Genomic DNA, 24,139 nt, shown 5'->3' on the forward strand with positions numbered 1-24,139 from the left:
AGAGAGGACAACCACTCTCCACCATCTCAAAGACCTTCTCTTCCAAGGATTCTTCCCAAATCCCAGTGGCAGCAGAGACAAAGGTGAAGGAATTCCACCTCCTCCAACTTACATCAAAGGAGACACCTCTGCATCCCAAGTCACTCTTCTACACCACCATCTACATCCTTGTCGTCAGTCCCTGAGTTCATGTGCACCTGTGGCCATGGCTTTTCTCCCAGGCCTCCCAGAGGATCATCAAACAGCAGCTCATTACTTTGGTTCCACAGTATTTATCTCCCTGGCATTAAGGTAAACAGATCACATCACATGGAGGCATGAGTCAGCCTTCCTCTTTTGGTACCTGGTTTTGGTATCTCTCTCCTCAGTCATCACTGCTGAAGGTGCACTGCTGTGTCACAAGCCACCCCTCCGTTTGTAACACTTTTCTTTCTTAATTTTCCCAATGGGCCAGCCCATTTCAGCAGCAGCTGACATGGGTAGAAGATGTCAACTAAGGTTACCACACAATTCGTCATCCTACAGTGCCTCCTCTCCCTCCCACTCCAGTAATCCCTCTTATGAGGGTCTCCTCTGGGAGGAGTAAAGGAATACAATAGAGTAAGATGGAATGGGACAGGACAGAACAGAGACATGTTTGAGTGGAGCTGTTTGATCACAAGTTTCATCCACATCTGGACAAATACAAAATTATAGAGGCACCCAGAAACAACTGGCAGAGCTGTATGAAGACTGCCATTTCCATAAAGAGTCTGAGACGCATCTCCTGGAATTGGAACATGAAGTGCTGCTATAAATTACACAGACTCTGAAGAAGCAAGTGCACCATCAGCCCCCTGACGAAGTTATTTACTAAGTTATTCTCAGAGGTGTGGTTATGACACCTGAGGTGCCGCCAAAAGATTGACGAACTGAACTGTTTGCCTTGTGCATAACTACTAGTAATAGAGAACCTAAGTCAAAGACCGTACTCAATAACAACTGGGATGCAATTAAAAATCCATATGAAGCTCAAGTTAGAAAGAAGTCCAGCTTTGAGTACCCAAGTCAGACATGTAAGTCCAACAGTCAGCAAAGTACCCAGAAGCAGCCCCCACCACATCCACCAAACCTATGACTACTGGTAAAAAAGAGCATGTACTCCAAACTAATAACTTACCAACAGCAGCAGAGACTTGCTCACTTTATCCTGCGCCACTGCCCCTGCTCTGAAAATAAATCATTTTATCTGATACAGGACAAGTACAACATTACAACAATTCAGTGTAATTTCTAAAAACTGGAGCAAGTACAATGCAAACAACCCACACTTCTCATGCTCAGTCTGCCAACTCTGTGGAATAGCACAATTCTGGACAGCAGCCCTTTCATTTGCTCCCACAGATTTTATTCTCTAGCAAAAAAACCTTTGGGAACTGACACACGGGGCAAGGCAGTTGAGGCTTTACTAGAGAAATATCAGGACAAAACTCCATGAACAAAGTTGTCTCATAAAGCATATATAAATATGCCTTTAATAGAGTGCAGCCATGGTTTTCCTTGTCCCACTAAAAAGTGAGTGGCTGTAGACCAAATTCTCACACTTTGGCAGAAGTCACATAGCTTTTCCCAGAGGCTCTAAGCTCTGCCACAAATCACCCACAGGTGCCAAAACAGCATAAAATCTTGCCAGCTGCCTTCCCTGGATAGGGCATGGTCCCATGAGCAGTCCATGTGCTGGATTCATTCCATTCAGTTAAAACACAGTCAGAATGAGCTGACCTCTTCCGCAGGAGAAATGGACTCAATTTCTAACAGGCATTCCACTGGAGGAAAAGCATGTACCTTTGACAGCCACCTCAGAAATAGTTCAAATGTGTACTACAGAGAGTTCATCTCAGAGACAACCATTCTGAGTTCAGGTTATATGCTGGGTTATACCACATGGGGAGGGGACAGACTTTGTCCCAGTCACCGGACATCATCACAGGTGTTCAGCCACAAGAACACTTCCACGGCCAGCACTGAGCTTATACGATCCCATCCAGGTGCTCTGGGTCTTGGGCAGCAAATGCTAGAGCACTGCAAGAATCATCTTCTCCTTCTTCTTCCTCTTCCTCTTCTTCTCCTCGAAACGGTCAGTAGCATCAGCAAAAAATGTCACCTCATCCTTGGCCTCAATCTCCCTCTTCAGGTACTGGAGCCCTGCCATGTTGAATCCCAGCACATCCTGTAGAGACAGACCAGCACCACACTGTTGGGCACATCTTAAGCTTGTTAGGAGGCAGAGGGTCCTGCACTGGCCACCCTCTACTAAGAAATGATGAAAGGAAGACAATCCACAGATTTGAATAAAGCAACATTATTTAAATGTAAACTTCATCTGAGTAGGAGAACAATCAGTCCTGCACTGTGTTTCCCCACAGTTCTCTCTTAAGAACAGCTATAATCCACTGTATTTTCTGAAAGACAAGTTGCTGGCAGGCACCTGAAGTTGCCTCTGGGAAGACACACAGTCTGCATTATTTGAGAGAGTAGTAGCCCATAGAAAAGCCCAAGAGAAACAGAGAGTTTATTTACCTCCTACATATTTAGAAACTAGCAAGCCAAAGCCCAAATACATACATCAGAGAAAACCAAGAGTAGGTGAGCATGAGCACAGGATCACCACTGGGTAGTCTCACATCAGGAAGAGCATAAGGAAAAGGCAGCCTGTTTGCATAGGAGGAAGGTAAAATGGGCTCAGACCCCCAGCCAACTTTCCCACTGGACACCACAGACAATACATGCTCCCAGACATTGGCCCATCCTGTTATTGCAGATCCTGGAAAAGGGGAAGCTGCAACACTCACCCGGGCCTCACTGACTCTGGAGATGGTGGTTTTCTTCAGACTTTCTATCACTGTCACCAGCATGTGGTTGCCTGTGATCTGCCCAAAATGTATCCTGGGAACAAAGCAGGCAGTGATGTATTGCAGCATTGTTCTTAGAAACATCAGACAGCCCCTCTCCTGAGCCTCTGTATGTTCTGGACACAGGACTTTTCTTAAATTAGGCCTCCCCAGACCAGCCTTATATACCAGACATGGGCAGATTTGTCTGGAAAAGCTATTCTCTGAAGCTTCTCTTAACATACAGTGGTTCAAGGGGAAGGTCTCTCTGGGGTACCCTCTAAGGGCGTGGGCTCTACAATGACTGTGCCAGTGAATGGTGCCATTTCAGCCTTGGTGCAAGATCTTTCATACCAATAAGATTTGGGGGACCAGGACCAGCAATCCCATCTGGATATGTCAACACTCTACAGCCAATCAGTCCATTCCCACACATCATTCACTGTGGGCTGCAGTGATTCCTTATCTCCTGCAGAGACCACATCTTTACTCCCAAGGATGCTTCCCAAGAGCTTCAGAGCCAGACACATCTGAGAAAGCCCAAATTTTCCCCATACTCTCATGCTACATTCATTCACAGCAAGCAACGTCATCTTTGCAGCTCCAGGAGATGGAGTATATTCCCCAGCTCTGTGCTGTCCCAGAGCACAGGAGCAAGGAGTACCTCTCTGTTCACATAACTGGCACAAAGTGAGTTCATTACATGCACCAGCATGAGGGGCCCAGGGAACCAGCAGGCCTAGTACTGACCAGAGCCCTCTTAGGGCTTCCTCGGGTCCAGGTTCTGGACAGCAATAGCAGCTGAACTAAGACTAGCAGATCTGTCTGAGCAGATGAAAGACTCACTTGAGCAGGAAGAGAAGAGCTCGGCACAGGAGTTCAACTTCTGAACCCAGCTGAATATATTCATTGAAGAGTCTGAGCAGGTCAGGGACATAGGAGAACGGCAGCACCAGGAGAGACTCTTCCAGCTCACTGAGGAGAAAGCAAAGGGACAGAAGCATTAGTCTCAGTCACTGCACTGCTACAGATGAGCCGGAAACTCTTCCATATAGGAAGGCTCTGGTAAAAAAAGCTGTGCTAAGCATTCATCACTGCTGGTCTATAACTGCCCACAGAGCACAGTGCACAGACTAGAGCCCAGGCCAGCAGACATCTTCTGGCACAGGGAGCAAGCACACAATCTTCCCTCCTCAGCATCCCCAGGCTACTCTTCACCTACATACACATACGCAGGCTTCACCCAACACCCCCCATGGAAGGAACAATTTCCATTCCCCAATTCCAGGCACGCTCCAAGAGGCTGCCAGGAACAGTAACTCCAGACTCCCCAGCACCGCCCATAGCCAGCATGACAGACTGTCCCAGGACCCTGCCAGTCCTGGGCCCAGAAATCCAGTACCCAATCACAAACCTGTTCAGCAATAAGGCTCTTGGGACTCACCTCGACTTGACCTTCTTGAAAACTTCTAGCACATATGCAGAAGGCTGTAACAAAGGAAAGACACCAGCTCTGCATATCAAGAAACATTCCACAGCAAACGCATGCATTAAGGTCCACCTCACCCAGTTAAAAACATGCAGTCACATCTTGTGAGATGGACAGATCAAGCTGAATATAACAAAGAGGAAACCCCTCCAGCTTCAATCAGCTGCCAGTCTGGGAAGTTCTCCCTCCAGAAAACATAAACCCAGCCTTCTCAGCTAATCTTAACTGGAAAAGAATATTGTAAAAAGTCTTATTTATATTCAACCAGCTAAATTATCTCATATTCAGTTCAACGAATCTTGTACAAACTGGATAAAAAACTTGGTGAAACAGCCAAATACACACAAAACCCTACACAAAATCATCTCCCAAAGACTTAATTCCTGCTACTCCTGTTTATCTGCTGAAAGTGTTTGGTAGATGCAAAGCACAGCTGGGCAGTCTCTCCCAAGAGAGACGTTAAAAGACTGTCAATGCATAAAGTATTTTTCTTTGTGGTCTGACATACTAAATGCTTACAGTGGTCGTTTCACCACTTAACAGGACATGTAATAATGTGCTGCTGTGTTTTCACTCAGCAGCCCAGCACTTGGGGATTCTTCCAGGACCTTAGAAACAGGTTCAAATCCCTTCTCTGTACAGGGGGATTCAATCAAACATCACCCACCACCAAAGGAATTGCTAGCTGCTAAGCCGCAGGATTTCGTTCACCCCTGTTCACTCTGGGCAACTTGCAATTAAATATGCCTATACTCATGGAGGAAGGGAGAGAATGGCCCTGGCTAAGTGCTTATCGATGTCACATGGTGGAGGGCACACTGACAGGGGTTCTCAATTACCCATCCCAGTGGATGCTCAGGTATTTTGCATTAGATGGCACAGCTCCTCTGGCGTATACTGTAGCATGGCAACCGCACCCTCCTGGCAGCAGGAAGATGTGCCCTTAGGCATAGGAAAGGTTTGAACTAGCCTTCCCATATCTTGGGGAATACTGTACACCACTGGCTCATGATAAGGTACATGACAAGGTCATGGCTGCCATCAGGGTTCTTCTTAACCCTGATGGGGTTAAACTTTGTAACACACATGCAAGATATTAAAAAAAAAACCAAAAAAACCCCAAACAAACAAACAAACAAAAAAAACCCAAAAAACCCCCAAACCCAAACACAAAAAAACCAAAACTGTGTTCACTTTGCATAAGCAAAAGTGCTCAGTTTTCATTTCAAGTTGAACCAAGTAGTCCTCCTTCCCAACAGCAACCCAGTGTTTCGGCTCAGCCAGCAAATCGAACAGCCCCACTCCAGTTGAGAATGGCTCACAGCCTGTGGCCTGGGCATTCCACTTACTGTAATATTTCCATAGGCACAGAGGATGGGATTGACAGGAAAGGGAACCTGGAGACACAGAATGGGTTAGAATGAGGCAGGTGTGTGTGTACAAATGCATATTCCCAGAAAGAACTTTAACCCACAGTAGAAGAGAGCTTTTATCAAGTGTCTTCCTGCAATTCTCACACCTCCACCATCCCCAGAATGTCACTGAAGGCCTCATTTGCAGCCACTAGACAATCTCATTCTCAGACGTATAAGACTAACGCAAACACGTATGAATTTTCTTCCACTTCTTAACTGTCAGTTTTCCCACTTATGTCACAGCTCCTTATTTGGCAAGGAGTGTTGAGATGAAGACAAAGAATAGACTTTGAGATGAATTTGCAGCAGCATGCTCTTCCAGGGACAAAACTTACATCCTACCTACTTTAAACGTAAAGATTGTTAGAAAGAACACACCACTAACCACGCCCCAGGGCACAGTGCCATCTTGTCCTCCAAAAGATTTGCCCAGCTGTCCTGATTTTATCTGCATGCAGAGCCATTCCACCCAGATGACAGAGCTGGAAGGATACACCCACACACCCTGGGACTGGTACATTCCTCAGTCTTTTACCTCTTTTCCCACTGCTTTGCATATGGCCTTGTGCTCCGTTAGTTTTGCCATCTCTTCTCTATACAGCTCAATAGCTTCCATGATCCGCTCAGCCTGTGCAGCACAAGAACGGCACATCAGTGACACCAGACAAGCCAAAGCAAAGCTCAAGTCCAAGTGGACAAATGGAAGGGGAAGCAGGAGGGCTGACATGGAGCATCTCGCTCAGAAAGGTAACCTCTACCCCAGACTGCACTGCTACTCTGAGCACATCAATTATGTCCTGAAGATGCCAAACACCATCCACGTTCCCCCCCACTGCGCTGGGTGCTTTCTGCTGCTGCTTCAGTTGTTGCCTCGACATTGAACTACACTGCAAGCAAGCAGTACCCCCTCAAGGCACAAGCCAAGGTCAGGCCATTTTGAGTATTCAGACTGAGGATTTCCTCTGTATTTACAAGAGCACCAGGCTGTTGAAATCTGTGGCCATGAAGTTACCCACCCCCACCCCTTCCTGGTACACCTCCCACCTCAGGCACTGCAATAAATTTCCACCTGCCACAGATGCCCATGGGACAGGGCAGCCCTTGGGGAAGAGGCCTGATGCCTAGAGAACATCCAGCTGCCTTGTGCTCCTTTGGGCTGCAAACCCCAAAGGGCAAGAGCAGCCCCATCCGTCCCACACATGACAGGCAGAGAAATCTGCAGCCTGAGTATCTACAGGAACCTCACTCCCTGGAGAGATCTTGGGAGGAGATAATTCCTGGCGGGCAACTCTCCAGAGTCAGACCCCTCCCTGTTGGCCATGGATCAGGACAGACTGCTCTTGCAGGCAGAGGCAATTCTGCCTTTATGTGACAGCACAGGTTACTTCTCTTCAAACTGATGCTCCAACCCTGTGACGGCCCCGCTCCTTGAGAGACTCATAAGGCACAAAGCAATGCTGGGGGACCCACACAATCTTACCGCTTTGATGGTTTCAATAGTCTTCTTTCCTGCCAGCCCCGTCTCTCCTTGCGTCTCTCCAGCCACCTACAAAATACAGACTTTGCAGCTTCCTCCTTCAGCAGCTGATACACGTAGGTACACCCTGCATCCTATCACACTCCATGCTAAGAAAAAACATCAGCCTCATTCCCTAAACTCCTCATTTATCTGGGGAAATACAGGATTTCCCAAGCGCACAGCTCTTCCTCAGGAACAGAGACACCATGCTAACACTGAGCTCTAGGAGGCAGGTAAACGCACCTTTTGTTCTACCACAGAGACCAAGTAATGCAATCAGTGTCAAAACTATCAGCAACACAACCCAAGCATCTGAGCAAGAGGAATCAGGCTTCCCCACCCATCCTGCACTACATGGAACCCGGAAGCAGTTGTCAGAAGGCAGCCCAGCCAATGTACAGAGCTGGTGTGGACATGAACTGGGGACACAGGATAAGCAGTAGCACAGTAAGGCTTCAGCGTCCACAGCTACTGTGTAGCAGTTTGGCCAGCTCCACACACGCTCCTGAAGTTGTCTGTAGGAAGTACCAGTCAACTGCATCATGGGGCAACCACAGCTTCAGCAGCGCTTTGCCCCTGCACCTCCTCAAAGCAAGAAAATTACCAGTCCTCTCTGACACTCTTCTATGCCTCTTACAGAAATAGTTATTCCAGACTCTGTACAGACTGACACAAACTCAGACGGTGCAACTCACCACAGGCTGCTCTTCCTTCGCCACACTCTCTTCATATTCAGCTTCTCGTTGCTACAGTGGATAGAACACAACATCGTAACACAGGTGAGCATGCAACAAGCAAGGGTACAAGTCCCTTCCAGACTGGCTGAGCAAGGGAGCCTGCAACTTCACGCATCCCATTGCAAAACCAGGACGACTCAGCAGAGATCAACAATGCCAGTGCAAAATGCCCACCTGTCCCTGGTCCCAATCCTACAGAGAACTCTGGAGTCTTCCAGACAGAAAGAAATCAAGGTCTCTGCTCTAGGTGCAGGAACAGCCCTTAGACAACCCACCAAGCTGAGACAGAGACAACAGCAATTCAGCACCTGACCTTCCACCTGGCACACAGCACAGAAGAAACAAGCCTAGAAAAGTCCCAGGGTTGTCCTAGCCTGCAAGAGGAAAGAGCCTCCTGTCTGGCATCTCTCACATCATAGGGCCCCATCAGTGTGTAATTCACTACTGGTGCATTCATGCCCACCTTGTTACTCAAATTTCACCCAAAACACACCCTTCTGGCATCTGGAAAAGGAGCTGTCTCTGTCTCTGTCTCTCCTTTTACCACCATCATTCCTAGCACACAACTACTGGGCATCATGATGCTGTCTATGGGTCACCTCAGCTCTGTAAACAGGCTGGGACAAAAAAAAAAAAAAAAAAACAAACCAAACACAAAAAAACCCAAACACATTTATTGCAGGTTTCTCATCTACTCCTGCTTCTGCACATTTCTACATGCTTATCCCACTGTGGTTTGAGAACTGCTTTAAGAAGGGGAGACACAGCCAGACTCTTGTATGGGATATAGTGAAAAGACAAGAGTTACAAATTGTTCCAAGGGAATTTCCAGTTGGATATGTGAAACAAATTGGTCTGCCAACCCCAAAGGTGGTTCAGCACTGGCACAGGTGCTCAGACAGCCTGGAAAATCTCCTTCCTTGGAGATGTTCATGTATCAAGACAAGTTTCTGAGCTGTCTGATACAGCTTTAAGGTTATCCTGCAGTGAGCAAGGGGTTGGACTAGAGGCCCCCAGAGTTTCCTTCCTATTGAAGTCCTTCTGTGAGTCTATGATTCCTCACAATACATGCTCAAATGGAGTAGAAGGGGCTTCTTCCAGCATCTCTGAGCTCTGGAGCCTGCTACCGAGATAGAATGCACCCCTCACGGTTGGTAAAGGGGAAACCAAGACAAATTGCATTTAACAGAAGCAGTGCTCTCCATCACTCCACAACAGCTACCTGCTGAACTGCCTCCAAAGCACACTTGGGTTGAAAGGAGCACAAGAGATTAAAAGAAGGTTACAGACTGTAGCCAACAGACCTGTAGAAAACCACAGCTATAGAGGAAAATCTGGGAAGCAAGAGGGAAGCAATGCAGTACAGACAGGCAAGCACCTGCAACATCTGCGGTGCTGTCACCAGACAGCTCAGGGCAACAGTCCCATCATGCAAAAAGATGCCAGTGAACCCTGGGCACCTCAACACCAGGCTGTGGTTAGTAATGAGCAAGTGTGCCAAGTGTGGAGCCAGACTCTTCCACAGTGAAAAATGAGGAATCTGCCTGCTGGGGAGAAAACAGGTCTGGAAGTTTTGGAAGTTTTTGACAGGAAGGATGCAATTCTCACCATCTCCCTCTCCTCTTCCAAAACAAGTGGCTCCCTCGTCCTTTCCCAGAGGCGCAGGGACTTGTCATGAGATGCCGACACCACGTAGTCTCCATTGGGACTGAGTGCCAAACACCACACCTCCTGGTGATGCCCCTGCATGGTACACAGAAGAGGTAAGACATGAACACCACCCAGCTCCCAGCCCCCGAGGGAGCACTGCTCATGCAGGGATAATGCTTCCTTTCAACAGTCTCCAAAACTTCCTACCTCCAGTGTCTGGATGTGCTCAAATTTATCTGCATCCCACTGCTTAATCTTGCTGTCCTTCCCAGCTGTGAAGAAGAGATGGGATTTCGCCACAAACTGCAGATACATCACACTGCAAGGGAAAAAGGCTCAAATTCACCCACTTGGGGAACACTGCAGACCTCCCGCTCTATGCTGGACAAAAGGGTTATTGCTGGATCACAGCCCCTTGACGATAAGATAGCCCAGAGATGCTGTAGGATTTGACTGACCTGTCATCATGGGCAAAAAGAGACCGGTGACAGTCCCCAAAATCCAAGCCCCAAATCTTCACACTCCTGTCAGCAGAGCCAGTCGCAATTAGAGTCCCATCCTACAGAGCAACAAAGAGAGAGTAGGGTGTGGGTAGCTGTCTAGCAGCCCCATGAGGAACTGCTGCTGAACCAGTGACTAAGCAGTGCTGGGTAGGCAGATACCTGGCTCCTGAAACATGCCCTCCTGATCCCTCCACCTCCTCTCACCAGGGTGGCCCATGCTTGTGGTACTGGCACAGCCCACTGACAGCACCCTGGCTCTTTTCTGAACCTCTGCAGGCATTTAAGACCTTAGCTATACCTTGACGGTTTTGGCTTCCAATGAGCCTCATTCCAAGGACACCCCAGAGCAAGATGCAGCCCAAGAATGAACGGGCATGAAGAGGCTCCTCCACCTCAGCACCTGCTCTCTGCTCCCACTAATGAAGAATTCAGGCTCCTCTCACACAGTAACTTCAGCAAAGAGCAGGCTGTACCTCTTAAGATGAGTGTAGGGAACCACCACAGCATTTTGATTTCCACTTGCTCACAAAATGCCCTGGTCAGTTCTGTCATGACCGCTACTCCATGACCCCTCCCAGTGAGCACAGGACTGCGGGATAAGGAGGGGCTTGCTGTGTCCCATCAAGAACCTACTAAGTTGGGAGCAAGGAGGTGACAAGAAAGCATTATCCTAGAGGCCTTGCTGCCAGCAGAGGTTCTTGGCAGTCATGCATATCACCACAGTCCCACCTAACACACAGCCCTAATGATACTTACATAGGAGATGTCCATACACAGCACTGGCAGCTTGTGTCCATACAGAGAAAGGAAAAACTGAAGCAGAAGAAAGGTGTCGCAGTTAGACATGCTGGGTAGAGATGTGCAAACATCTCAAGCTCCAGGCTACTTCTGCTCTGCCTCGGGAGCTCTGTCTTTCTAGCACTGCCCCACTTTCACTATTCCCCTGAACACTGTTAGCAGCAGGGCCACGATGGCAGAACTGAGACAAGGGTGGAAATACCCAAGCAAGCTGAGCTGACTCTGGTGCTGATCACCACTGCCTACAGAGTTTATCTCTGTTTCTCTCTGCCTGTCTGTCAGTGCTGGTCTGTCTTGTGTCTTTCCCTGACATTCACATGCTAATACATAACTCACAAAACCACTATACACTGCTCACAAGAAAGATTCTCCTCCTCCAGGCTTTGCCTCTGCTATGCCCTATTTAATGCTATGTGTGACACATCCATCCCCACCCTCACAGTGCCCTGCAGCTCTGGAATACCACCATGCCCACAGGGTTTAGAGCGAACCTTGCCACCTGCAGGTTCACAACACTTTCCAGATGAAAAATGGTTCTCCTTCCCAGTGTGGGCCAGCCATGGTTCCGTCACATTTGCTAGAAAATAGGCACCTGAAGTGGGATGCATGGTCTCTCTTAGATTCTTACTAGTGTCCCGCAACAAATAGACACTTTCCCTATGTATTCCTGATCTTTCAGGCTACAATTATATCAGTCCCTGCACAGCCTCACAGCCCATTTGGTCATGCACCTTGAGCGTGTCAACATAGAAAATCTTCACAGTGCAATCCAGTAAGGAGACAGCTAGCAGTTTCTGGTTAGGGCTGTACCGCACACAGAGAACATCTTCATCCAGCTGCAAAACGCGCACGTGTTTCATGGAGAGCCTGGCAACAAAGAGAGGAAAAAACCAATTGTTATCCCAAACAAAGTTGGGAAGAGGTATGAATACAACTCCCACGTTGCACCCCAGGAAAGGAAGTTAATTCTAACATGCAGCACCTCATTCCTCATTACCACCTGAGCAAGACAGGACTGGAAATAAGCACAACACTGCAGGCTGATAAACTTCACTGCTAAATTACTACTTGATGATCTAGAGGCCCATCCTGTGATTAGAAGCTAAACTCACACACAAGCAAGGGATCAGAATGTGGCAAGTGCCCTTCCCCAGCTAAGCTCAGACCTTCACAAAACAGCACTGAACTCACACTCTTCTCCACGTGTTTCATGTACATGTCATGGGCACTTCTTACAGTGCACAGCAAAGGCCAAAGCATCCATCACTGACAATGTATACTGCAGCTGAATGTAGTCTAGAAAGGTTTATTTTCTCACCTTTTCTGAACACTGCTCTCATCCTTCACAAGCTCAAACTCCCAGAACTTGACACATTTATCAGCACCTCCTGTCACAAAGCCACGCTGCAGGTGAAAACAAAAAAATTATTGTGAAAGCAGTTTTGCTATAACCCAGAGAAATTCTACAGCAAGGAATTGTCAATGCACAAGGAGGTTTTTGAAATGTCCCACATTCCTACAGTATTAATAATAAGTGGACACCACCAGGAGCACTTGCTGTGGTTGGAGCATATATTACCCATTGGCTGAGCAACAACAATTTCAAAAGCTCTGGCAGGGAGGTCTAAGACAAAGACTCCAAATGTAAATCAAGACGTGGGCTGAAACTTTGGGACTGAAAGCAGTCATCTCAGCTGTAGGTAATGATGTGCTTGTGTTTTGTGGGCAAGTTGACACTCTCACTGTTACTGGATCACACACACACCTTACCACCAACCCACAAGCACAGCCTTCTGAAGGAAGAACAGTTCAATGTTATCCCTTTCACATTAAGAACAAGGGTAAAATCTGTCCCATATGTTTTAATCTGTAGGGTGAATGAATCTCAGGCAGGTAATAACCTAACTTGCTATGGTTTTGATTTCTCTAAAAACCACTTCAGCTTCTAGTGCAACATGACCACGTAAGAAAAAAAGGCATACACAACAAACAGAAGAAAGTGGAAATTGATAGAAACCAGTGTGAACCTGAACTGTGGTAATGGAGGAAAACTGATACAAGGAGTAAAAGACACAAACAAATTTCTACAGCCAGGGTGGTTAGGCCAAACAGAGTGAGTGGGTGCACATACAATGGGAACATTAAAAAAAAAAAAAAACCAAAACCCTTTTCTGTAGTACTCACCCATTTCTAGGGGAAAGTATGAGAACTATTAAACAGGAATGCTCAGTAAACATGGGTTCACTAAACACTTCTCATCTGTTGTGCTCAGGGGGAAACTACATACCGTAATCACATTAAAGATAGTGATGAAAAACTGCTCCAAAAACTCATAAGGTTGTCAAAAAGCAGCTACTTATGTCAGACATTTATAAATCAATGGTTGAGATCACCCCAGTCCAAGACTTCTACAGAGCAGAATGAGGCACTCTCTGTGAAACTGTGAAAGTCCATTCTCAGCAACTTAGGAAATACTGAGGGAGATCCAGGAAGAAACTAACATTAACACCATAATTCAGACAGAGTAAACAGGCAAGCGAGTAACTATGAGCATGGTCAACAGAAGTAACAGGTAATTGCAGTTTCCATCAAACAAAGAAAGTACACTGAATATGGAGAAGAGAGCTTATGGAAAATTAATTTGATGGGGATTATCCTCTTCCTTAAGATTAAAGCGGTGGGTGATAATAGTAACAGTGTTGCTCACGCAAGGCATGCCTCTTGGTCTTGTGTTACCTTTTCATTACAAAACTAGGATAATATAGTTCAATAGAGTGCATATGCCATGGATTAAAGACCAGCTAAGAGGCTTCAAAGCTTAATTTTAAATGAGAAATACCCAATAAATTGACACTATGCCACTTACAGATTTTATAGAATCATAGAATCATCTAGGTTGGAAAAGACCTTTAAGATCATCTAGTCCAACCATTAACCTACACTACCAAGCCCACTCTAGACTAATCAAGGGTAGATTATGGATTACTAGATTATGGATTAGATTATGGATTATGGATTATGGATTATAGATTATGGATTACTAGAAAAATAACCAGTAAAATATATCTATATAATGTCAGAGCTATTCAATCTATCTGAAAAAGAATGCCCAAACAGAACCAAAAACATTAATTTATACATTAGGAAGCAAGGATCTAAGCCCCACATATACATCTTCTGTGAAGCAGTGCCCCAAAATGGGCTTTGAGGGACACAGTGGATTATTATCTGAATATACATTCTCACTGCAGAGCTATCACCAAAAGAGCTAATGAAGTCCTTAGATGGATTCAAAAGGCACTGGTATAATTCCTATCGCACAGTGCACCCAGATCCTGGGGCCACCAGCAAAAAAAAAAGACTAAAAAGTACAATTAAGAGCCTGGGAAACACATTCTGCATGGACAGAAGTTCAGCCTAATGACCATGAGATAGATGGGAAAGGCAATTTGGTCACTCAAGACGAGTGCAACACAAAGGAAAAACATCACTATGTTAACAAGATCTTTAATCCAGCAGACAAGCAGCAAATTTAACAAGGAGGATAATCAGCCACTGCAGCAGGTTACGAGGGGCTGAAGCTCTCCACAGCAGGAACACATCCACAAGGTATGTATTGCTGCACAGGCAGATTCCACCAGGGAAGTCCGAGTGTTCTCAACCATGCAGAAGCCAGATGAGGTGATGAGGATGGCCCCACTCAGCCCAAAGACTCATTGCCATGTGCCACACAACTAGAGATTATTCAGCACGTGGTGCATGTATCCACTGTTACAAGTTCTTAGACATTATCAGCTGCATCCTCCACCTCCCAGGATAAGGGGTTCCCATGCTCCCATCAGTACCGCAAACCCAGCACTATAGGAAGAAGCTGCATGAAAAGATGTGCAACAGATGATGCTTAGAAGGGTGGCTGAGTTACCTGGTCTGGTGAAAGAGCAATGGACCACACTGCCCCATCATGAGCATTAAGTGTCTCCATCAGACTCCCAGAAGCCAGGTCATACAGCTGCAGCTTCCCTGTCTGCAGAGAGAGACACATCACAGAGGACAAATCAGCCCCTCTACCTTCACGACACACAATAGCTCCTAGCAGGAGAGCATCCCTGCCACCCATCTCCTGAACAGCCAGCTTCATTAGATGGCTGTTACACACAGATGACCAAACTCCTGTTCTCCAGCAGGGACTTCCCAAAGCTCTCCCCAGTTGTCCAGCTTAAGCCATAGGAGCTACATAAAGAGTCTGGGAACAGGGCAGAACATGACTGTCAGAGAGGTTTTTACACCTAAAACACAGTGCTCCAGATCAGGAGACACAATGCATTTTCTGCAAGGCTGCCTTAATGCCATTTTCAGAACACTTCCAGACCTGGGCAGTCTGGAGTGCAGAAGGGACACTATTTACCTTGGTGCCAACGATGACCTGCCGATCTCCTGGGACAAAGAGCGAGCAGAGTGCATACTCACAGTCCATTGTCCGGATGCACTGCAAGGTCGATCTGTGGACAAAGGCAGAGCCCAAAGCCTCTTATCACACACAAAATCTGGCCCACTAAGTGAGACATGCTCCAGAGTGCCTTCTGCCCACAGCTGTCTTTTCAGCTGGGGCCAGAAGATACACCACTGCCATCCTATGACCCAAATGATATCCAGCATTACTGCTAAGAACATTTTCCATAAAAACATGTCTTACACAGTTTGCCATCATGACTTATTGCTGTTATGAGCAAGGACAGAGCTCCTGTTCTCCAACAGCAATTCCTGTCATTCAGGGGAGGAGGGAGGAGTATCAGATAGCACACTCAAAGGAAACAGAGCTTGAAATCAGCACCACTCAGAAAACACTGGGGCAACACTCTAGATCAAAACAGCAGCCTACTCAGTCTAATACTAGATCCTTCAGGTAAGATGCCAAGAAACCCACATGTTCCCTAAAGAACAGGCAGTAGCTAGTTTAGGCTAACAGTTAGTACCTCTTATTAAACAGGGAAAAAAATAAAAAACCCAACCAAAATACAGTCTACACTGGACTCCTATGTATGACCTTTATGTTTAGAGATTTGTCTTTCCATACCTACCACTAAACTTAGCCTCAGTGTTGCTTTACAGCATCAAATTCCATGAGTTAATCATGCAGTTTTAGTTTGATAGCTTCTCAGTTTCCCTAACAAGGAAAGCCAAATAGTTTTCTATGTACTTCCTTTACTTCATTCACTATTTTATATTTCTCCATCATCCCCTCTTCCTTATCGCTGCCTCTCTGAACACAGCATCCCTGAGGTCTGGCAGACTGACACACATAGGGCAGAGGCAACTGACACAACTGGACTGTGTACCTGTTCCAAATCTTTACAGATTCTGCAGCTGCTGAGAGAATGGCAATGTTGTCAGAGCTAAAAGCCAACGTCCTCACATCACTGCGGTGGCCTCCAATGGTTATCTTGGATGCACGAACAGCCTGAGGGACTTGTGCTGACAGGTCCAGGTTGTATGACTCAATGACATTGTTCTGGAGCAGCAGTACAATCTTCAGCTCTCCTTTTGGAGAGAGAATCAAGTCAAATGACCTGTTTGATTAGACAAAATCAGAGCTGTACACAGGGGCACTAAGACAAAATGTAGGAGGGATCAAATATCAAGAACAACTGAGAAAGAGGAATATAGACAGAGGCATGCCACAAGCAAGTGCACACTAAGCCACAGAGGTGTGCACAAAGGGGACCACTTGTGGAAGAGGTGTGAAGGGACTGGAGATCACGGCAGGGCTCTCCCCAGCTCCAAGCTGAACAGATGTCAAAGGGGAAACTTCTTCCATCTCTCCCTATATTGAGCTGTGCAGAGCTCTCCCTAGGTAGCTGCATAACCACAGCTCAGCCTCCCCAACAGGCTTTCCACTCACTTGATTTTAGAAGAAGCTCTGATGTTAGTGACCCGCTGAATCTCCTCCTGGAGGCTCAGCTCCACACTCCTTTCAGGCTCCTCTTCAGACTGCTGTCTAGAAATGTCAGATAATGGAGGAGAGTCAAATAACCCAGCACAGGCAAAACAAACTAACACAGGGACAGAGAATAACATAAGGAAACCACTTAGCCTGCTGAAAACAACCACCCTCTTATCCAGCAGTGCTAACTACATTTAAGAACAGGGTGAGACAGTAAGGTTCATGCTGGCATGCAGAATACTAAAGAGACAAACTGTCCTAAAAAAGGCAACCTCCTCCGGAGCCAAAGCACTTGAACAAGGCACATTAGAAAGATGGAATCAAAACAGACAACAGAAAGCTGTGTTTAAGTGGGAAATCAGCTTCTGCTCATCTCCTACCACTCACCAGAAGTCCTCAGCCATCGCCAAAATGCATCTCCAGATTTACGTGCCTTGTGCATCAGTTTCTACCCTGGAGCCAGACCTCTCCCTAAGGGCTGTTGTGAGGCACCTGTTAAGTGCCAGGATACCCAGAGAGACACTTAACATGAAGTAAACATTAATAAAGCTCTCACCTGTACCTCTGCCTGCTGTAGAACAGGAGATGAGGTATCAGAGTCACTCTGACTTCTCAGATGAAACTCTCATTCCTGCATGTCCTATCAAGGACTTTATTTGATGCACCAAGCAGTGTAAATATGAATGTCAGGTAGGAGTGAGCAGCTCTGAAAAACCCATTTGATGTCCATTCCTTTGCACACATTAGCTTTTTTTGCAGGGGGAAGACTCAGAAAGAAAGGTTACTTCCTTAGTCTCTGGGAGCAGTGTTGCTCAGACAAGCACCAGGAATGCACAGGAACAGTGACCCCAAAATACAACAGCTAGCACAGAGAGAATGACCAGTAGCCTGGAGTTCAACCACTGTGTCATGCTGCCGAAGGGCTTTTCTAACAGTTGTCTGGACACAGACAGCGGCCAAATACATCCAAAAGACTGCTTACTTGGCTTTTTTCTTTGCTTTCTTCATTTTCTTTTCCAATTTCTTTTGGACTTCCTCTTCAGAAAGGACAGAGAACACTTCCAGAACAGCATCTGTTCCCTAGAGACAGAGCAAACAAAGTCAAAAGGCACACAAAGTCCTGTCTGGCCCTTACAGAAATTACCTAAGGTCTCTAACAGCCTCCTCTACCCCTTGATAGCAGAGCCCCCCATTACTTACATGACAGGCCAAAACCTTGCCTGTTCTGTCTGTGGCAAGAGTAACTACTCGGTCTCTCCCTTGCCGCATGATGGATCCAACTTTGCTGCACTTTACGAGGCGCTATAGGGAAAGAAGGAGAAAAACCTTGGTCTGAAAGGTCAAGTGATCTTCTCAGGGAAACTCAGAAACCTACTGGCAAGGGAAATCAAGAGGAGAAGAGGGGGAAATGAACCTACAGGGTCCTGGTAGAACAGCTAGCAAGGATAATCTCGGGACAAAACAAGCATTTGTGTGAGCTACAGGCTTATCTCATTAGTTTTGTTGCAGTTTAGCTGAAAATAATCATTAACAGTCTCAGTGGAAGAATAACTTAACTTTATTGGCAAACCACAGCCAATAAAAGAGCTGAAGAGACAGAGCTGAATTTTTCTTCTACAAAGGCAGCGGAGCTCAGTTCGTCTGTCAGAAGAGGCAGAGAAGGTGAGAACAGAGACTCTTAAACAGGTGGCTGAAGGGAGAGAAATCCTCTGGAGAGGAAGTTGGAAAAGTCTTCAACAAGGTCAGGTATCTACTACAACTACAAGCAGTCTGAAATCTGAGGAGGACCCCAGAAAGTTCCACCAGAAAGACCGATTCAGTAAAGTCTCCACCAGCAGCACAAGGGGGAACAGCTTTCCGCAATCCAATCTCACCCCGTATTTCGTTATGTGGTTACTCTGACCAAGTCAGTAGTAGCTTCTGCTACTGACCTCCAGAGCTGGGCATCAGCACTGAACCCAGCAGCTGCCAACAAGCTAGTAACTATTTTATTCCCATATTGCTCAATGAAAGAGCTCTGTTAGCACTGTTGAATTTTAAACACCTACTAGTTCCCCCCAAACAGAAGGCAAAGAAAAAGCTTTCAGTGGACAAATAACGTGTATGCGTTTTGGCACACATATTTCTGCTGATGTTCTGCAGGTAGATGGGGCAGCAACTGCTGCTGAGGAAGATGTCATGGGGCAAGACAAGAATTACCACATTTTCCCTAACAGGCTAAATATGACCCTCAGGGTATAAACCCAATACAAAGGAGCAACATGTGAGTGACTCTCAAACTCCTGCTGGCTCTGCAAGCAGCACCATGCAAATGGAGTTACATACACCATCCCACAGACAGCATGGAAAACAAAGCTTACTTCCTCAGGATGCTCATCCAACTCTAGAGTCTCATCCTCTTCAGTGTTTTCTTCTGCTCCAGGTGAAGATCCTTTGCTTTTCTTGGATTCTGGCTCATCGGGGTCTTTTACCTGTTCATGGACAAAAAAACCCATAAGGAATACCTTAAAACACAAGAGCTACGGTTTGCTGGTTCCCGTCTCACACTTCACTTCCCTGGAAGAACAAGTGGTTAGCGTACGCTGCAACAAAGGAGTGGCCTACAGCATGCCTACAGACACCAAACACTCCATGTCCTCCCCTGCTTATGATCCACCCACAAGACTGTCTTCTCTAGCCATAAGCCAGAAAGATCTGACACACTCTGGAAACCTCGTTCAGGAAGTGCTCGCAGCTTCACTTGAAAGCTCAAAACACAGAAAACAGCAAAGTCTATCGCAAGAGCAGCTTCTGGACCCCTCAGACAGCAAAGACACTGCTTTGGCTCTGTTTCCCAGAACATCAATCAGATTTAACATGTTCCAGACCCATCTTAGGCCAAAGACAAGCAGCTGGACAAGGCTGTGAGGGGTTACAGAGGGAATATCTTACCTCCTGGATGTAAGTGATATCCCACACCCTCAGCTCACTGTCAGCACTTCCAGTGATCAGACGCTTCTCATCGGATATCAAAGCCATCCCCCAAACCTGTCCAGAGGCACAATGCAAGGAATTGGCTTATGGCTCCTTTAACTATGATAACAACAGCAGAGCATCTTTAATTGATTTATTTAAATCGCAACCAAGAAGAGACTGGATCTAGCTGGGACCTCCTCTGGGGACACCTGTATTGCAATTGTCACCCACTGCATGTTGATAACAGGTCCTGGAAAGTTTGGAAGTTTCTCATTTGCTCACCTCTAAAGGACAAGCAAAATATATCACAGTACCAGTTTACAACTCCTGCAAGCAGGGAAAGCACCAAGTGGGCCATGACATGTAATCCGAAGTCCCTCCACCCCAACAGCTCCCCACGCGTCCTCTTTACCTCAGTACGGTGTCCGACCAGAGTTTTGAAGCAGTGCTGGGTGTCCAGATCCCACCATTTCACCAAAGTGTCTTTGCCACTGGAATAAAGAAGAAAAACTCAAGACATCAGGAAAGACTGCCAGGGCCCATGTGCTTAGAAAAGTGGCAGAAATACAAAAAAACTAAAACAGGCCACAACACATCACAGAGCAGCTGCTCAGACACTGAAGTTCGCAAGCTATTCAAGGACAAAGTATAGCAATACAAAGGTGCTTGCAAAAAGGTATCTAGCAAGTCATTGAAAACTGCTTCCTCTGGATTCAGCTGCAAGCCCCAGTGTCACACAGCCTCCTTTCTCACTTAATTTAGGGTGAGAACAATAAGCGCAAAGAGCTGTTCAATTCTAAAACTGCCTCTAAAACCCTTCTCCCCATTCTCAACCTGTGCCATGCCTGTGCATTGACCAGGCTACAAGAAAAGCAGATGCCTTCATTCTGAGCAGTGATTTGGAGCTGCTCCTCCTAACGGAGAATTACAGCTGTTTCAGTCCTTCTAAGCCCCCGTAGGATTAGACCTCCTTGAAAACACTTTTCTGGCTATATTATGCTACCTCAATGCTACGAGAGCACCTGAGAAAAGTAATTTGAACATTTATACAGATTCTTTCAGTACACCCTACAACAATTAATACTTTTTTATTTTTGGTAACTTCGTTAGAGCCTATTTTCCTCAGTAAGTTTCAACTAAATCAAAATACAAAACTTGTTGTTCCATTACTAAGCTCCCTCAGGACAAAAAATTCTGATTACAAGTGATATTTATTGTTAACCCATCTCTTTTGTTGCACAGGATCCAAAGGTACTTGTAAATTGGACATATGAAAATATCACAAAAAATTCTGTACACAAAGGACTCCAGTTAGCCGCTTGGGCACAAAAGCAATCTAAAGTAAGAAGCAAAACTTCGCATCTCCAGAAAAATAGGATAACATCTCTACTGTGTTAATAAAAAAAAAAAAAGAGGGATTCTTTGTTTCAATGTATATCTACTGAGAGAATTAAGAAGCATTTCTAAAGTTGACTTGAAAAGACTTGAAATTGCATTAAGAAACAGACATCACCTACCAAACCAACAAAATACTACCTTTTTCCATTTGAAACAACAAAAAAAGCACAAGAAACTTGTTATAATTTTACACTGAACTGATTGCATGCACTTTTCTATTAAGCTATTAGATGACATATTAATAAATAAAAAATTATTGATGGATATTTGAACAAGAGCACCTTCTGTCAATCATTTATTATTAAAGGGATACAGTCAACTAGCAGCTCGTGTTGAGGAACTAAAACCCAACTCCAAACAAATCCATCATCTTTTAATTAACACCCAAAATTACGGCCTACTAGGAAGCAATTTTTCTGTCACATTGCTGTGTGAATTACACATACAGAAGGTAAGTCTGCTTAATTCTTCAAGATAAACAGCAAAAATGGTTACAAACATAATGAACATATTATCACTATTCCTTATTACCATAATTCTAAGTTGCTGTATTTACCAGCAAGTTAAACCCTTTCCCAAACACTGTTTTTCAGGATAGCCATTTCAGTACTGCTTAACACATTTGGATTCAGGCACCAGACTTTTGAAATAAGCAGACATGACAAAATCATATTCTAAGATGCTCATGGATCTGAGATATCATGAGTCAAGAAGGAAAATACAAATGGCTGTAGCACCTAGAATGTCTAAATTACAAGTAAAGCCATGGCTGTTTTCCTGATCAAACAGTACACTTAGCCTGGCTCACCTCGTGATCAACAGGTTCTTCTCCTTCAAGAAAAGGACTTGAGTGACAGCATCCTTGTGTCCTCTCAGCCGGTACAGCCCGCTCTCATTGATGACATCCCACACAATGACATCTGTATCCTGGAACAGACAGAGTGTCTCCAAGGGACTGGCATTTGTCTCTGCAAAATGTCCACCTCTGCTATGAGGCAGAAAAGGTTACCTGAGAGCAAGGTTTCTCACTCTGAATTTGAATGTTAGGGATGATTAATGCAAGTGACGTTCCTTCCCCTGAGATGCATCCAGACCAACAGATGCACCTCTGCCCTGCCTTTTGCTATTCCTGACCTCACAAACTTCTTCACCTTTAACAGCTCTTCTAGTACCCCACTCCTGCCCTGCAGTCCCCGCTGCTCTACCAGCCCTGGGCTCCCCAACTCCATCGCTGTCTTGCAGCCCTAACTCCTCTCATTGCCATCCTCTGGCCATAGGCAGAGGCAACATAACCCACTTAAAATACCAAACATTTTAGTGCAGGTCAGCCTTCTCCACAGAGCATGTCTATGAAAGGGCTGTCCTTTGGATGTGCAACGCTCACCTTCGAGCCAGATACCAGCCGGCCACCCAGATGGTCATACTGCAGGGCTGTAACTGCAGCCTTGTGTCCATTGAAAGTGATATTTGCTTCTCCACTCAGGAGGCTGAAGACACGGATTGATCCATCTTCATACCCAACAGCCAAGTGCAACCCGTCTGGAGAGGGGCAGAGGCAACTGACCTCCTGCTTGAGACCCTTAAGGATAAGGACCTGCAATTTTTAGGAGACAAAAGATATATAATGTTGATAAATGGCACGTCAGAGCCAGATACTTACACTGCAGAAAGAATACACTCTGCTCTTCTACTGAACTTCCAAACAAGCACTTCTGCCACTTTAGAAGTTCATTTTTCAGCTTCCTGCGCCGAATACAGTGTCATTAGTCCCATTTTACAAGGCAGACAGCAGCTAGAAGGGAAGCAATTTCTCATAATCAAACGGGAAACTTGTGCAGAATGAGGCCTGGAACTCAGAAACCCAAATTTCTGCCCTTGTATTTTAAGTGCTAGAGAGCAAGGCACACTGTTTGAACATAAAGTCTGAAAGCTTCCTCCTGACTCATCCTCTCTTGCTTGGCCTGTCTCAGGGCAGAGCTGCTTTTCCACAGTCTGCACAAGAACTTGAGAATGATACAAACATCTCCAAAACAACGTGCCCACCATCACCACTCTAGGGGCTGTAAAGCAAATCCTGAATTCAGTCTGTAGTGGACAGCAGTACTTACAATGATCCCATGGGAGCAAACATGTGGCAAAAATCCTTAAAGGAACAGCTCACAAACCCTCTATGGGATAAAACTTTCACATGGGAAGCCCAGTCCCACAGCCAAAACACAAACTCCACGACATCCCTGTTTCATCCCGGAACTTTCACACAGCGGCGCTGCTGGTCGCCAGGTAAAAAGGGAACAGCTTTCCAGTCACTGCGGCAGCAATTACTCTTCCCCAACTGAGGTACCAAAGGCAAATCTCAAAGGATCAACAGTGAGATTCAGCCAGGGCGCACCCAGAGCCGCAGATTCGCACCGCAAGGCGTGCTCAGACTACAGAAAAGGGGGGGGGAAGCTGTGGGGGTGACACTTCCCTTAAAAGACAGCGCGCTAACACAAACACCTTTGCTTCAGATGGTCCAAAAGCGCCGCACGCTACAGCCCCCCCCCCCCCCCCCGCTCTCACCTTCTCTCCTTTCCGCGTGTCCCACACGAAGACGTGCTCGCAGGCCGGCACGGCCACGCAGCGGCCCCGCTCGCCGCGCAGCGCCACGAAGGCCGCGTTGCCCCTGGCGCTGGCCACCAGCCCGAAGAGCGCGGCCGGCCCGTACCGCAGGTACTGCCGGGTGAGGCCCATGGCGGCGCCGAGGGGCGAGCCGGGCCGCGGGGGGACGGCGGGGAGGGCGCTGAGGAAACCCCGTCTCGCCCCGCCCGGCCGTTGCAACCGGCCGCCACACGTGCCGACCGCCTGCCCCCGAGGCCGGAAGTGCG

At 46.4% G+C, this 24,139-nt stretch overlaps 1 protein-coding gene across 1 annotated transcript; it reads right to left on the reverse strand.

Annotated features, from left to right (window-relative positions):
- Window positions 1-1,421: 1,421 nt before the first annotated feature.
- On the reverse strand, window positions 1,422-24,005 carry WDR3 (WD repeat domain 3). Its single transcript, XM_075717728.1, has 26 exons — window positions 23,835-24,005; window positions 22,660-22,869; window positions 22,084-22,202; window positions 20,290-20,368; window positions 19,854-19,949; window positions 19,283-19,393; window positions 18,123-18,224; window positions 17,905-18,002; window positions 16,881-16,976; window positions 16,318-16,548; window positions 15,387-15,480; window positions 14,904-15,005; window positions 12,300-12,385; window positions 11,713-11,848; window positions 10,940-10,996; window positions 10,139-10,239; window positions 9,888-9,999; window positions 9,639-9,773; window positions 7,989-8,039; window positions 7,255-7,320; window positions 6,310-6,402; window positions 5,709-5,756; window positions 4,315-4,358; window positions 3,717-3,845; window positions 2,832-2,925; window positions 1,422-2,209 (listed from the first exon to the last, which is right to left on the reverse strand). The coding sequence occupies exons 1-26, from the start codon at window positions 24,003-24,005 to the stop codon at window positions 2,054-2,056; spliced, it is 2,817 nt and encodes a 938-aa protein (XP_075573843.1). The 3' UTR covers window positions 1,422-2,053.
- Between the last annotated feature and the right edge of the window lie 134 nt (window positions 24,006-24,139).

This window comes from Pelecanus crispus, chromosome 1, assembly GCF_030463565.1.
Source record: "Pelecanus crispus isolate bPelCri1 chromosome 1, bPelCri1.pri, whole genome shotgun sequence".
Lineage (NCBI taxonomy): Eukaryota > Metazoa > Chordata > Aves > Pelecaniformes > Pelecanidae > Pelecanus > Pelecanus crispus.

What these genes read in the sequence shown, in the direction of transcription:
- WDR3 (XM_075717728.1), bottom strand. Translation starts at nt 24,005, where the DNA reads ATGGGCCTCACCCGGCAGTACCTGCGGTACGGGCCGGCCGCGCTCTTC. An exon ending in AAAGCAAAGAAAAAAGCCAA is followed by an intron (nt 16,977 to 17,904) that starts GTAAGCAGTCTT and finishes TGACATTTCTAG; the next exon opens with ACAGCAGTCTGAAGAGGAGC. An exon ending in TCTATGTTGACACGCTCAAG is followed by an intron (nt 10,997 to 11,712) that starts GTGCATGACCAA and finishes CTTCTGCTTCAG; the next exon opens with TTTTTCCTTTCTCTGTATGG.